Here is a 15,142-nt window from a genome sequence, read left to right as displayed (position 1 = left end):
CAACAGGACCTACCTGACAGCAAGGTTATGCAGAATATTTAAATGTAGTGAGAAGAGATTATCATGAAAAAGCCAGGTTGTCAAAGACCAGTGAGAGTCATTGTGAGTGTAAATCAGGACTGATCTTCTGAACCTCACTTCTATTCCTGTCCCCTCTTCTTCAGGATGCCAACGGCTCAGAGGAAAAGCGGAAAAGTGTACTGACCTCAACTACCAAGTGTGGGGTCGAGTTTTCCGAGGCTTCCTTAGCTGCCAAACGATTGCGAGAAGACAGCGGGATGGTACCCCTCATCATCCCAGTATCTGTGCCTGTGCGATCTGTGGACCCAACTGAGGTAGCCCAGGCTGGAGGTGTAGCCGAGGATGGCAAGGGTTCTGAACAGAACCCCACTGAGCACAAGCCATCAGTCATTGTCACCCGCAGGCGGTCCACCCGCAACCCTGGGATGGATGCTCCAGCTCAGGTATGAGGCTTCTGGATATTGCTTGAGTGCTCCTGGGGGTACAGGACCCTACCAGAAGCAGAGAACATGGCGGAATTGGAGGGCTTCTAGGGACCTATGGAGATACTGTTTTTGTTTTCTAAGTCAAACTTCTGGACGGTGTACATACAGGGATTTAGATAGCTTCATACTTGAAATTGAAATTGACTGGGAAAATCTAGGATGTGTGAGTTTTTGTTTTTTGTTTTTGCTTCAGATCAGCAAATTTTGACTGGTGCCTACTTGTGGGTCAAGGCCCATGCCAAGTTTTGGGATAGAGAGATGTTTGCTTATTCTAAGTATTTTGAAATCTCCCATTAAAATTGAAGTTTTGTTTCTTCTTTTACTTCTGTTATTATTTGTGTGATGTATTTTGATGCAGTATTATTAGGTGCATTCTCATCTAGACATTCTCATCTAGACATCGTTATTATCATGAAAGTTTTATTTTTATCTTTAGTAATATTTTGCCTTTAAAAATCTATGTGGACAGCTAGTTTTCTTTTGGTTAGTGTCTACAGGGTATATCTTTACCTTAATCTCTAATTATTATTATTATTATTTTTGTAGTTGTAGATGCATACCTTTTTTTATGTATTTATCTTTATGTGGTGCTGAGGATTGAACCCAGGGCCTCACACATGCTAGGCAAGCACTCTACCACTGTGCTACAACCCCAGCCCCTACCTTAGTCTTTTCTTTATCCTTGACTTAAGGGTAAATTTAGATCTCTTTCTTCATTCAGTATGTTTATTTACTGTCTCCCCACCTTGTTTTTCAAGTAGTATACAATGGGGTTTGTTATTTTCTAGTCTCATAACTTTTGTCCTTTAATTAGAACATAGGTATAGTATAGTACAGTTCCTATTTATTTATTTATCAATAAAGTTGTATATATACTGTATAACATGATGTTTTGATGTAAGTATATATCAAATGGCTTAAATCAGGCTAATTATCATATTCATTAGCTCACATACTTATTGTATTTTTTTTATGCTGAGAACATTTAAAATCTACTCTTGTAGCAATTTCCAAGTACATGATGCAGTATTATTAGTGACAGTCACCATGTCGTATAGTAGATCTACTGAATTTACTCCTGCTGTCTGAAGAACTCCTGAAGTTGTTTCCTTTGATCAACATCTCCCCTAAGCCTCAGCCCTTGGTAACCACCATTCTACTGTCTGACACTTTTTTAGCTTCCACTGATAGCTTGTACTTCCTGTATGTACTGATATATGCGGTTTGTCATCTGCCGTCTACTGTTAGCTTTCTGTTTATCCCTGCCTTTCCTATGCTGTGTTCCTCCCGCAACCTCCCTTGGATTGATCAGGGTTGTTATTCTATTTTTCGGCTTTGTTAATTTGGTATATGCGTAATTATTTCTCTTTTAGTGAAATAATTAGCAGATTTCTTCCCTGAATTTCTTTTTTTAAATATTTTTTTTAGTTACAGATGGACACAATATCTTTATTTTGTTTATTTATTTTTATGTGGTGTTGAGGATCAAACCCAGTGTCTCATACATGCTAGGCAAGCGCTCTGCCACTGAGCCACAACCCCAGCTCTTCCCTGAATTTCTACTGTAGAACTAAGTCCTACAGAAAGGGATTTGATTTTCTCAACTCTGAAGAACAATACATGACGAGTACCATCCTAGAGGCATAGGAGTGATGTTCACTTACAATCTATAGTGAATGCCTTATGACACTGAGGCTTAATTCCCTGATTGAGAACAATGCTTGAGATTAAAACCTGTCTGCCACTTTTTTGGTGGATTTCAATAAGTCAAGGATGCTTTTTTTTTTGGGGGGGGTACCTGAGATTGAACTCAGAGCCACTCAACCACTGAGCCACATCCCTAGCCCTATTTTGTATTTTATTAGAGACAGAGGCTCACCGATTTGCTTAGCGAGATGCAAAGATTGCTGAGGCTGGCTTTGAACTTGCAACAAGGATACTTTTTTAATTACTAAATTTCTATTTGGTTCATTTTTACAGTTTCTAGTTCTGTGATGAAATTCTTGAGCTTACCTTTTATTTTGTTGCAGAAATTTAGTCTAGTCTCCTTTAATTTTATGTCTGATAACGCCATTAATGTTGTTCTGTTTCTATTACCTTTTATTTCTTCTTTTTACATTCCATCTTGCTTTCTTGTGTATCAGGTTATTTTTTATTGAATGTCAAGTATATTAGTCCATTTTCTGTTGATATAACAAAATACTTGAAACTGGGCACTTGTAAAGAAAAAAATAAAAGGTTTATTTAGCTCACAGTTTTAGAGGCTTAAAGCCCAAGGTCGGGCAGCCCCATCTGTTCAGCCTCTGGTGAGGGGCTTGACTGCATCACAGCATGATAGATGGCATCATGGTGGAGGCATGTGCAAGAGGAAGAGAGCAGTCCCATAGTGAGACGGCAAGCAACAGCGATTCAGGGAAAGGCCTGCTCTTTTAGAACAACTTGCACTTAAAAGAACTAACTCATTCTGCAAGACCAGCGTATCTTTTCCAAAAAGTAATGCTCCTATGGCACAGTTACCTTGCATTAGGCCCTATCTCTTAAAGCTTGCACCTCTTCAACACTGCCACACTGGAGACCAAGCCTCTAGCATATGAACCCTTGAGAGACAAACTATATCCAAACCCTAAACTCAGACATTGTATAAAGAAAATCGTTGAATGTCTGAGAAGTGTGGCTTTATTTCACAAGACTTCCCCTCCCCGCTTTCCCTCTAACGGCTTCTTTCCCAGAGCTAGGTTGGGACTGTGTGAAGGCTGGTTCCAGGAGCTTTGCACCAGCCCCTAATATAAAGCTACTTGTAATACTGGCTTCTTCCCCATGGTCCTAGTACTGGGTATCCTGAACTGATAACTAACTCCAATACATTTTTTTTCCCTGTAAAAATTTAAATCTCTTCCTTCATTCAGTATGTTTATTTACTGTCTCCTCACCTTAGACAACATTTTAAAGCCTTCTATAACATCACCCCATCTTCCAGAGCAACTCATCTTTTTTTTTTTAATTTTTAACTTTTTGTTGTTGTAGGTAGACCCAATACCTTTATTTATTTTATTTTTATGAGGCTTGAACCCAGTGCCTCATGTATGCTAGGCAAGCACTCTCCCACTGAGCTACAACACCAGCCCTAGAGTAACTCACTTTTAATGGCCATTTTGTATCATAGATAAAAAACTGACTGCATGGCCAAGTTCTGAACTGATCTGAGAAAAATAATGTGTATGTGTCTGTGTGTCTGTGTCCCACCAATTCCCCCCAAATGTGAATCAATCTCTCCCTCTCCCCAGCCCCCCCACCCCCAATGTGTTGAAGTAATTAAAAGACTTTGAATAATAATGCTTTCCTCTTCCAAAGACAGGTAGTCTTTGGAAGACAGATAGCAAAGGGCATTAGCAATCCTGAATCATTTTTATTTGATAAGAGATTGAAATGGGATTATTTGAAGCTTGGCTTTTCCAAGACTAGCCTGTTTCTGATTCTCCTTTATTCTGAGACATAGCTATGTGCAGTCCTAATCTGAAGCCTGGATGTTTACGAGGCTCTCCTTCCGTGGCAGGCCCTAAACTCCAGTTTTTATTCTGTTATCTCCTCCTTCTCCTTCTCCTTCTCCTTTTCCTCCTTCTCCTTCTCCTTCTAATTCTCCTTCTCCTCCTTCTCTCCTTCTCTCCTTCTCTCTCCTTCTTCTTCTCCTTCTCCTTCTTGCAGATTGAACCCAGGGGCACTCAATCACTGAGCCACATCCCCAGCCCTTTCTAATATTTGATTCAGAGACAGGGTCTCCCTGAGTTGCTTAGGGCCTCGCTAATTTGCTGAGGGCTGGCTTCGAAATCGCCATCTTTTGCCTCAGCCTCCTGAGTTGCTAGGATTACAGGCATGTGTCACTGTGTCTGGCTCTGTTAGCTTTTTTTTTTTTTTTTTTTTTTTTAGTTGTAGATGGACACAATACCTTTATTTCATTTACTAATTTGTATGTGGTGCTGAGAATAGAACCCAGTGCCTCATACTAGTGAGGCAAGCGCTCTGCCACTGAGCCACAATTCCAGCCCCTCTGTTAGCTTTTTGAATTGAATTTGTTAACAGGTTTGTTCAGTTTCTTAGCCTCTTGGTTGCTTCTTCACTAATGGCATCCACCTGTAGGGAAAAGGCAGCCCTGTTCCTTCATACCTGTGTTAGGCAGGCACTTACTGTTCCCATGTTTAAACATGAAGATATATATAGAGAGAATGTGTAATTTCAAGTGGCAAATAAAGGTGATAGATCCCAATCCAATCAGTCCAGTTCCACAGTCTGGACCCTCCACTGCTGTACTCTTCTGCCCTATCACATACTTTACAGTAGGGGTTAGGAATTATGGCCTGGGGCTAACCCAGAGCTAAGAATGGTTTCCACCGGATTATTTAAAAGAGAGAGGAAGGAAGAAAGAAGAATATGTTAACAGAGACTGCATGTGGCCCACAAAGCCTAAGATATTTACTCTGGGTCCTTTTTCCAGAAGTTTGACCTCTGCTCCAGAGGGGGGACAGTGAGGAAGTCTATTGCATCTGCCCCCCTTTTCAGGCATGCCCTGGTGGATGTGGTGGGTAGACAGTTCTCAAAGTGAGACTGGCAGGCTATGTCAAGGCTTCAGTTTTCCTGTTTTCTTCTCCAGGCTGAGGACCTGAATACCAAGTTGGAGGGAGAGACTTCGGTAAGGAAACCAAAGCAGCGACCCAGGCCGGAGCCCCTGATCATCCCCACCAAGGCGGGCACTTTCATCGCTCCTTCTGTCTACTCCAACATCACCCCATACCAGAGCCACCTGCGCTCTCCTGTCCGCCTGGCTGATCATCCCTCTGAGCGGAGCTTTGAGCTGCCCCCTTACACACCACCCCCCATCCTTAGCCCCGTGCGGGAAGGCTCTGGCCTCTACTTCAATGCCATCATATCAACCAGCAGCATCCCAGCCCCTCCTCCCATCACGCCAAAGAGTGCCCACCGCACCCTGCTCCGGTCTAGTAAGTGACTGTGCTAAATCACCCCCTTGGTGGCCATGGCAGTGGGGAATGTTGGGGGAAGGACTCTGGGCAGGGAGGCAGTTCAGCCTATGGGGCTGCTGGGGATTGAGCTGGAGGCTGTGGGAGAAGGGGGTTGGGGAGTAGGTCATTTCCATGGTTTGGATTCAGTTCCCAGTTCTATCATTGACTATTACAGCTCTTTGTGCAAGTCATTTAAACATCCTGGGTCTTGGGTACTTCTGCATTAAAATGGGAATTAATAGTACTTTGTTAATGATGAAATTGCCAATATTCAGCTGTTTTGGGATCCACCAATAGAAGTTTCTTATGATTCATCCTAATGGCTATCTCCTAGGGTTGTGGTGAGGGTCAGATGCATTAGCATGGGTAAAACCCTTAACGTGAGGTTTGGTTATTGAGTTTGTTTGCAATAATATTTGGAAGATCTGGTCTCCTTTGCTCTCAACTATTTATTTCTGCCAAGAGTAGACATTTTGGAAAACTTTGGCTGGCCTGCGTGGTGTGTCACTGATAGGTGTATCCTACAGAGGAATCCATTTCCTCTTAAAAAAAAAAAAAAAAAAAAAAAAAGATAATTCTCTCCCTTAGAGTGGGCGGAGAGGATTAAGTGGGAATAGTACCTTGATGCCTTCACCCATTTAACCTGAAATGGATTTCACCCATGGTGTAGCTCTCTGGTGCCCCCTGGTGTCTATGGGTGAGAAGCAGCTTGCCCCACTTCCCCGGGAAGTTTCTCTGCCCCTCTGGGTTTTGCAGAAAGTCACTGTTGAGAGTGCCACAGTCTTGGCAGTCAAGAAGAGGTCAGGTTGTCCACAAGTTTTATAGAGCACTTGGGTGTAAGGCCTTGAACTGGGTCCTGCGATGGTTCCAAGAACGTATGGGACACCATGACCTTAGAGTGCAGGATTATTAGGGAGTTGACATGAAAGCCCAGGAGACAGAAAAGCAGAGGTTTCTGACAGTGTAAGAGCAGCAGCCAGTGAGTGAAGCTGACACTGAGCTCCAGGTCTGCAGAGGCTTGGTAAGGTGAAGAAAGCAATCGGGAGGGGGTGGGGCTAGAGCTGAGCTTGAACTCTGGAGGGGGAGGGGCAGGGAGGGGCACACAAGGCAGAGCAAATGACTGTGGCTAGACTTATGGTGGGGCTGTGCAGAGAGTGAGGGGCCACAAGGTAAGCAGGCTGCTAGAATTGAGGGTCCAGGCAAGGGGCTAATGGGAGATATAGACGGAAGAGAAGCTGCCTTGAGCCCCGCCGAGCTGACGATTACAGGTTTTATTTCATGTTGCATGGTTTTTTGTTTTTTGTTTTTTGCTCTCTCTCTCTCTCTCTCTCTCTCTCTCTCTCTCTCTCTCTCTCTCTCTCTCTCTGAGCAAGGGTGTGTTTTGATCCAAAACCTTAAGGAAATTAGCTTGGAAGAAACTGAGGCAGAAAATCCAGAAAGGGAGTGAGAAGATAATTTTAAAGCCACGATCCTCTTTACCACCTCTCTAGCGTGCCCAAAGTTTCAGCTTCTTTACTAGAAAACCATAGTTTGATGTCGAAGTTACTCTGTAGTGTGGGAGCTCCTGAAAACAGGAACTTGGCATGCATAGTGTGCTAGTAGTAGGGGTAACAATACTAGCTCCTGTTTACTGAGTGCCAGGCTCTCTGCATTGTTTCATTCAATCTTCACCTTAATTCTAGGACATAGAAATAGCCCCTTTTCTGCAGGTGTGCAAACTGAGGTCCCCAAAAGTTTAGTAAAAGGGCCAAGTCATCACATTTAGCAGGCTGCACTCAGGACTCAAGGTGCCTGAGTTTGAAGTGAATTCATTGAATCAGTGCTGTGACTCCTTTGTATGCAGGGCAGCCACCCAGGGCTCTGGTGTTTTGCTGAAGGGAAGAGGGCGCCACTTATCAACCTACTCTTTGTCCCATAGACAGCTCTGAAGTCACCCCACCTGTGCTTTCTGTGATGGGGGAGGCCACCCCAGTGAGCATCGAGCCGTAAGTATAGCCCGGCCCATGGTGTGAGTGTGGCCAGGTGGGCCCAGTGCATGAAGGGGGGCTCTGGGAGCAAGAGGAGAGTTTGGTGGGATCTCTAGAGGGCCAAGCACCACTTGGGCTTTTGCAATTGGCCCTGGGCTGTTCTCCCCCTGCTTTTGTGTGGAAGTAGCAAAGAAAGGAAGAGTCTAGCTCAGCTTGAGTTTGTTTGTGGAGCACTGGACAGGAGTCCAGGAGACTCTTCCTGTCTGCCAACATGGAGCAGTTTCTCCCCTTCGGGGCCTCTCTCACTTGCCCTCCTGGTTGTAGCAGGTGCCAGGCTGTCATCACAGTCTACCAGAAACTTGGTTTCCTACACCCAGCTGAAGCCTGGCTGCACTCCATCTCTGTCAGCTGCTGTCTTCTTCCCATCCCCAGGGAGAAAGTCAGGTTCCCTGTTCCCATGTGGTGAGGCCTAACTCCATGCCCTGTTCACCCTGCAGACGGATCAACGTGGGCACCCGGTTCCAAGCGGAAATCCCCTTGATAAGGGACCGTGCCCTGGCAGCTTCAGACCCCCACAAGGCTGACTTGGTGTGGCAGCCCTGGGAGCACCTAGAGAGCAGCCGGGAGAAGCAGAGGCAAGGTGAGGAGGGACCTGGGAGTAAACAGGCTGAGGCAGGTTGGTGGGCAGATAGGCATAGGCCAGGCCTGGTCAGGCCCGACCCTGAGCATGATTTCCTCTCCTCCTCACCTTCCATGAATCCAGTGGAAGACCTACTGACGGCTGCCTGCTCCAGCATTTTCCCTGGTGCTGGCACCAACCAGGAACTGGCCCTGCATTATCTTCACGAGTCCAAGGGAGATATCCTGGTAAGATAGCACCATTGGCCCAGGGAGGTCCCTCAGGGAGGTTGGCACGGATCTGAGTCTGCTGCCCAGAGGCCGGGTCTTCTGGAATGCTGATTTGAGGCAAGCAGGAGGCTCTGGTTGAGGAATCAGTGGTAGGGGCCTGGATCAAGGCACCACCATTTCCAAATTCAAGATTTGGGTGTGCAGTCCATCCCAATCCCCTGATTCTAGGCTAGTGCGTTCCCACTGTCAGACAGAACTGTCTCTGAGGGCCTTCTCGATCCTGTTGCCTGCCTTGGGAGCCACAGTTCTCTTAAAAGGTCCTAAGGAGCCCCACCTCCACGACCTTACCACCCTCTCACATCTCTTGCCCCTCCACGGTTAAGGGGGACAAGAATAAGCCCCACCCACGCTTATTCTTATAAAAGACCTCAGGTGGCCTTTTACATTTTTCTAGGCCTAGGATTCTTAGTCCACCACTGAGACTGCCACCAGGGCCCTGACTGTAAACTCACTTCCCTTCCAGGAGACGCTGAATAAGCTGCTATTGAAGAAGCCCCTTCGGCCCCACAACCACCCACTGGCAACTTATCACTACACAGGTGGGCTTCACTGGTTTGGGAATGTACAAGGGCCTCCAAGGGTTTCCAGCTTCCCCAGGGCCCTGCTCAGTGCTGAGTCACTGCCAGGGGTGGGGGCAGGGAAGAGCAGGAGAAACGGACATCGAAGCCAGGGTAGTTCTCCAGGGGTTTCTTGTGCCCCAGAGGGAAGGTTGGAGAGGTTGGGCAGGTGGGAACCCCTCCCAACAAAAAAGCCCAAGTTACTGGTACAAGGGATAGGAACAGGGAGTGTCATCTAACTTGGCTTCAGGTACCTGGAACTTCAATGGCCCTTGGAGCACATGTCTTATTCTGGACATTGTACTTTAAGTGGTACATTGGCCAAATCAGGTGACTCTGGCAGCCACTGTTATTGATTCCTGTCAGCGTCACTTTTACCTGCACCAGACAGAACACTAAGGGTTTCACCTGCATTGTGTCACTTAGTCCTCACCACACCTGGGAAGGTGGATTCTAATATTATCATTTCACAAGCAAAGGCAGTAGGGCTTCCAGCGACTGGCAGTGAGTGGCCAGCAGGATGGGGAGTCAGTTCTGAATGCCTGCAGAGACCGTATGTGGATGGCCCCTCACTTTTCAGTTGGTCAGAATCAGCCCACAGTGCTCATGGTCCTCCTGCCCACCTTACCCCCAGCTCCCTCTTTGCCCCTCAGGCTCTGACCAGTGGAAGATGGCCGAGAGGAAGCTGTTCAACAAGGGCATTGCCATCTATAAGAAGGATTTCTTTCTAGTGCAGAAGCTGGTAAGCTGGGGCTCTGTCTTAGGGCTGGTGAAGGCCGGGAGCAGCCTACCTGATCTGCCCTTGGGAGCCCTGAGTTGCTGGTGCCCTCTTTAAAAAGTAGTCAGATCAATGCCATTAAGTAGCATTGGAGATAATTTTATAAACACAAGAAGGAGAGAAGATCTGGCCTTTCTGCTGGTTCCAGTTCTCTTTCCTACATTGGGGTGGTGTGGCGATGCTCTATGGTCTTGGTCCAGAGGGGGCCTGGCATTAGACTTAAAATAGGAGGGAGACCAGATGGGAATGAAGGCTGCAAGCAGAAGTGAGCCATTCCCCCAAGGGAATATGGAAAGGAAGTCACTCTACCGGGAGGGGAACTGAGAACCAGCAAGTGCTTATGTCATTGACCCAGGGTCCTCTACTTCCTGTCTGTCCTAAGGCTTCCTTCCAGTAACTCAGTTGACCATGCCTAGGTTCCCTAGATAATCCTGTTCGTGTTCTTCTGGAAGACTAGAGTGCTTTGCTAATCCAAGGAATTGTGTCTTTTCTAGCCCTCTCACAAAATCTGGGTTGTGGGGAGAGTGGATTGTATGGATTGACAAGGGAAAGGAGCTTCCAGAACTGCACTGTTCCTCCTAGGCTGAGGATCATGTCAGGAATGGCCCTGGGGATTGGACAGAGGGCTGATGAGTTCTATGAGGGCCTTGTTAAAAGGACCTTCATTTGCTGTGTTTTCGTAACACTCTGTCCCCTAATTGGGCTACATTGCCAGGAAGCCTGTGCCCTTGAAATTCATTAGCTCCTAATGCCTACTGAAAAGAGCAGATCAACAGTCAGTCACACAAATGATCAGAGAAAATTGACTGGAGAAGTATTAACAGTCTAATTGATAAATGTGTGACGTAGCCCATTCCTGGGAGCTGAAGCATGTCTGTTTCATCTTTAGGCACAGAGGCCCTCGCTGGCCCCTGGGCTCCCTGGACAGGAGCTCCCAGCACAGCAGTGGCTGAATGGTCTGGGATCTTGGGGAATGTTAGAGAAAACAGCCCCTATGGGGAAAAGTGGTCTAAAATCCAAACTCAGTGGCCAAATAGTTTATAAAATGAGAGGGTTAGAATTTCAGGGTTTGGGACGTTTCTGGAGATTGTCTAGTCTCACCCCATTTACTATTTACACATGAAAAAATAAATTAGAAAGCTGAGTGACTTGCCTAATGTCCCATTGCTATTTGGTAGCAGAGTTAGGAGCAAGACTTGGATCTTCTGGGGTTTTTTTGTTTTTGTTTTTAACTTTTTTCAGATTTTCCCACGGCTTTCTGGTTAGTTTACCTCAAGTCCAACCCCCACACAGGACAGTGGGACATTTCTTTACCTCACTTGTCAGTTGCTGTTCCCTAGAGAAGACTGAAAAAGTTTGCCTGAATTCACGAAGGGGGTCTGTGTTGCCAGATTTGGGCTGGCATTGGATGTGGATGGTGCCCAGGCTTTTTACAGAAAAAAATGAAGGAACAGTATAATAAACACCCACTAATGTCCCACTTAGATTTATCAGTTGTTAACATTGGCCCCATTTGCTTTCCCTCTCTATGTGTAAATAAACCTACTGCATATATTTATAACTATTAAAATATAAAAATTATCTTCCTTTATCTATTTTTGCTAATCACTAAAAGTAAATTACCCAGCCAGGCATGGTGGTGCACACCTGTAATCCCAGAGATTTGGGAGGCTAAAACAGGAGGATCTCAATTTCAAGGCCAGCCTGGGCAAAGGGCAAGACCCTATCTCTAAACAAATACAGCTTATTTATGGTAAACAGCCCTGTTGTACAGGGGATTCCCTGTACAAAATTAAAAAAAAAATAGTAAGCTATAGGTTATGAATGTCCTGACATAATATTCAGCAGATTTCAGCATGTGTCTCCTGAAAATTATTTTCCAATAAAACTATAGTATATAAATAACCCCAAGGAATTTAAATGGACCTGATACTCTGTAATATAAAAGCCATAGTCAGATTCTCCAATGGTTCCGGTGTTGTCCTATAATTTATAGCTTAATTTGTTGGAAATAGTGCTGAAGCATTGGTTAATTGCACTGGTCAGGGGTTTGTTGTAGAGCAGGTACTAGAGGAATGCTTGAATTTCCTGGGTTTAGTTTTTGGCCTAAGGTTAAGGGGGACTTGTAGGTATGAGAAAGACTGGATTCTCTCCAGGCAGGTGAGCCAAACCAGCAGGCTCTGACCTCAATTTTGACTTCAAACAGATCCAGACCAAGACTGTGGCCCAATGTGTGGAGTTCTACTATACCTACAAGAAGCAGGTGAAAATTGGCCGCAACGGAACTCTCACCTTTGGGGACGTGGATACAAGCGATGAGAGGTCGGCCCAGGAAGAGGTTGAAGTGGATATTAAGGTGACTCCTTTCCCAGCCTTGGCTGCCTAGAGCCTGACTGGGTCTGGGACCAGGGCTGAACTGGGAGTTTGAGGTCAAGCTTTCTAGGGAGAGAGTAAAGGATGGACAGAGGAAAAAGCAGGGTCCCTGACATCCCCCAGGAGCTAATGTCCCAAGCCCTGGACCTTATGGTTCTCCTCTCTAGACTGCTGGGGTCATATTAATAACACATGGTGTCAATATGGAACACTGAACTTTTCCATGATATTTGCACTAGCAACACATAGCAGACCCTACAGTGTTTCCCAAAGTTGAGTCATTCTTGCACCCCCTTTATGATTTCTGCTCTATCTGCATCCTACTATGTGTCACCATTGCTATTTTTGTCATGTCCACATACTACTTGTGCTGTTAGTTAATGTTTTCTTTGATTCAACTAATTTTTTACTCAAATAAAAGGGAGCTTTATATCACAATCATAAATAGAAAACCAGTACTGTTTCCCATAAATGGAAGGTACTGGTAAAAATAAACATATATGAAAACCAAATACTTACTGAATTCTAGCTAGATTCTGTGTTACCTGCCAGGGTTCTGAGACCGAGGCCTGAACTCTCTGAATGAGATTATCAAGTCCATAGAGAAGTGTAAAAATGACACATTAACACCAACTGGAGACTTTGTCCTTGACTTAACCAGGATTGAAAGAGAACTGAAAAGGGAATGTCATTTAATTTTGTGACCATGTATCCACCTGACATCATCTTGGGGTTACAAGTCCACACATGGTAACATGCTATTCTAAGACCAGGAGTGGTTTGGTCCCCATTTTGCAGATGGAAAGGGAGTGGAGATAAAGAAAATGTTACAAAGATAGTTTGGAATTGGAGCTCATGGCTCCTGCCTGGCTCACCAGACTATTGAGTCTAAGGATGTGTCTTCTGGGTGTCTGTTCAGGAGGCCAGATGGCCTGTGGGTACTGGCATGCTCCCTCTCTGCCTCCTGCTCAATCTCAAGTGCTCAGTTTCACCCTGAGGGCTCCCAGGTATCAAGATAACCTTCTGTCCCCAAGCAGACTAGTCACTGGAGGGCTAGGCCCGGCCAACAGGACAAGTGGGGACTCTAATTCAGTGCACTATGGCAGTGTAATTGAGCTCATTCTTGTCCTCCTTAGACTTCCCAGAAATTCCCAAGGGTGCTTCCTCCCAGAAGAGAGTCCCCAAGTGAAGACAGGCTGGAGCCCAAGAGGGAGGTGAAAGAGCCCAGGAAGGAGGGGGAGGAAGAGGTACCAGAGATCCAGGAAAAGGGGGAGCAGGAAGAGGGGCGAGAGCGCAGCCGGCGGGCAGCAGCTGTCAAAGCCACGCAGACACTACAGGCCAATGAGGCGGTAAGTGTGACCTCCACAGCCACTCCCTGAGCCCAAGGCCAGGGGGGCTGGAGCTGGGCCTGGGGGTGTGGGAAGGAGGGCCAAGAGGAATGCAATGGTAATCCTCATCATCATAATAACAGCCAGTGTGAGAACCACTTTATGCTGTGTTTTATTTAATTCTTATAACCCCGCGTGGTAGGGAATATTATTAATCCTGTTTTACAGATGAGGAAGTTGAGATCCAAGAGAATACAGCTAGTAGGTGGCCGGTCTCTGTTCTGGTGTTTATTTTTACGTTATGCTGAGATTTGGGGAAACAGGCTTTGGGTAAACCCTGATAGTTTGTGGGACACTGAGGAAGCATTCATGAGCGGTAGCTCAGTCAGAGATCCCCCCCAGAGAGCTCCCACCTGACAAACATGTCTGCCAGCCCTTCTCTGGTGTTCTCTGCATAGTGCTTTTATTTCTTTTGTCTTACTAATATCTCACAATAACCCCCATAAAGCCTTGAGCCCCACCCTGCAGACAGGGAAGTCAAATTCAGAGATCCAAGTGACTTGCCTGAGGTCACATTCCAGATCCTTGAACTTCTAGTGCAGTGCTCTGCCCTCCATATCTCAAGCCAAGAGCAAGACATATGGCCAGAGCTGCCCTTGTTGAGAAAGCTCTCCGGAGAAGGGAGAGGGGTGGGGATCTGTTTGTACACCTCTGCATACAGGGCACCCATCAACTAAACACGGCTGTTTGCTCCATTCTGAGCTTGCCTCTTCCTGTACCAGGAACTGTGCTGTCCATGCTCTTGAGTTCTACTGACTTTGTGAATACTGTCCTTTGAGGGTCTACCCCAGGCACATATTGTCACTTCTGATGCCCATCTGGGGCTACCCACCCGGGACCCAGAGCAGCAGCACCTTCTCCAGGTCTGCACCACATGTCCTGTGCTGACACCTGTCTTCCCCTTTGTTCTTCCCCTCCCTGTGTTCATTGTTTGCCATGACCTACCTGTTGTCCTCAGCCAGCAAGCTACACACTGTCCCTTCCATTAGCCCAGGCGCTCTCTGAAGGCAGGGGCTCCTGTCAACCTCTAGGTCCCCAGCACCTTGGCACATGGCACATCATCTGAGCCTGAGTCTCTTTTATGGCATGACGGCATGAGTGCACTAAATGACAGAAACTATGAACACAAGCTTCATTACCAAGATTCCCAGTCAGAAGCATCAAGAAGTTTTTACCAACTGAGGGCTTCCGCAAAGGCTGCTGGAATTACCGTGCCAGCAACTTTGTAAATGATAGAGCTAGAGGCCACCCAAGACCGGGTGGGCTCCTGGAGAGATAGTAAGGTCCCTGTCAATGGAGGGATTCAAGTAGGTGCTAGGTGACAATTTGGCAGGAGTATATGACCTTTAAGGGCCTCTGTTCCCTGAGATACCAGAATTATGGATCTATGCTTCCCCCGAATCACTCAACTCCTTGATTTCTCTCCAGGCCAATGACATTCTTATTCTCCGAAGCCACGAGTCCAATGCCCCTGAGTCGGCCGGTGGCCAGGCTTCAGAGAAGCCACGGGAGGGACCAGGGAAGTCACGAAGGGCACTGTCTTTTTCGGAGAGGAAGAAAAAAACAGAGACATTTAATAAGACTCAAAATCAGGAGAACACTTTCCCTTGTAAAAAATGTGGCAGGTAAGATGGACACGCGGGGACCCGGTG

The 15,142-nt window shown here is 46.2% G+C and overlaps 1 protein-coding gene across 5 annotated transcripts in view; it reads left to right on the top strand.

The window, feature by feature from the left end:
* The window catches only part of Mideas (mitotic deacetylase associated SANT domain protein), a 63,565-nt gene that overhangs the window by 47,855 nt on the left and 568 nt on the right, over positions 1-15,142 (top strand). For 3 of the 5 annotated variants that reach the window (XM_013356866.4, XM_078050504.1, XM_005321215.4), the window contains exons 3-12: positions 165-464; positions 5,152-5,497; positions 7,437-7,503; positions 7,983-8,125; positions 8,249-8,352; positions 8,858-8,933; positions 9,605-9,693; positions 11,936-12,085; positions 13,239-13,451; positions 14,919-15,115. In XM_013356866.4, coding sequence (XP_013212320.2) covers positions 165-464; positions 5,152-5,497; positions 7,437-7,503; positions 7,983-8,125; positions 8,249-8,352; positions 8,858-8,933; positions 9,605-9,693; positions 11,936-12,085; positions 13,239-13,451; positions 14,919-15,115 — 1,685 coding nt within the window. The remainder of the gene's footprint in view (positions 1-164; positions 465-5,151; positions 5,498-7,436; positions 7,504-7,982; positions 8,126-8,248; positions 8,353-8,857; positions 8,934-9,604; positions 9,694-11,935; positions 12,086-13,238; positions 13,452-14,918; positions 15,116-15,142) is intronic. The other 2 variants (XM_078050506.1, XM_078050505.1) reach the window with 2 other exon arrangements.

The sequence above is a fragment of the Ictidomys tridecemlineatus genome, chromosome 5 (genome assembly GCF_052094955.1).
Source record: "Ictidomys tridecemlineatus isolate mIctTri1 chromosome 5, mIctTri1.hap1, whole genome shotgun sequence".
In the NCBI taxonomy this organism is placed as follows: domain Eukaryota; kingdom Metazoa; phylum Chordata; class Mammalia; order Rodentia; family Sciuridae; genus Ictidomys; species Ictidomys tridecemlineatus.
Note: the sequence above shows the minus strand (reverse complement) of the source record. Positions and strands in the feature narration are given on the sequence as shown.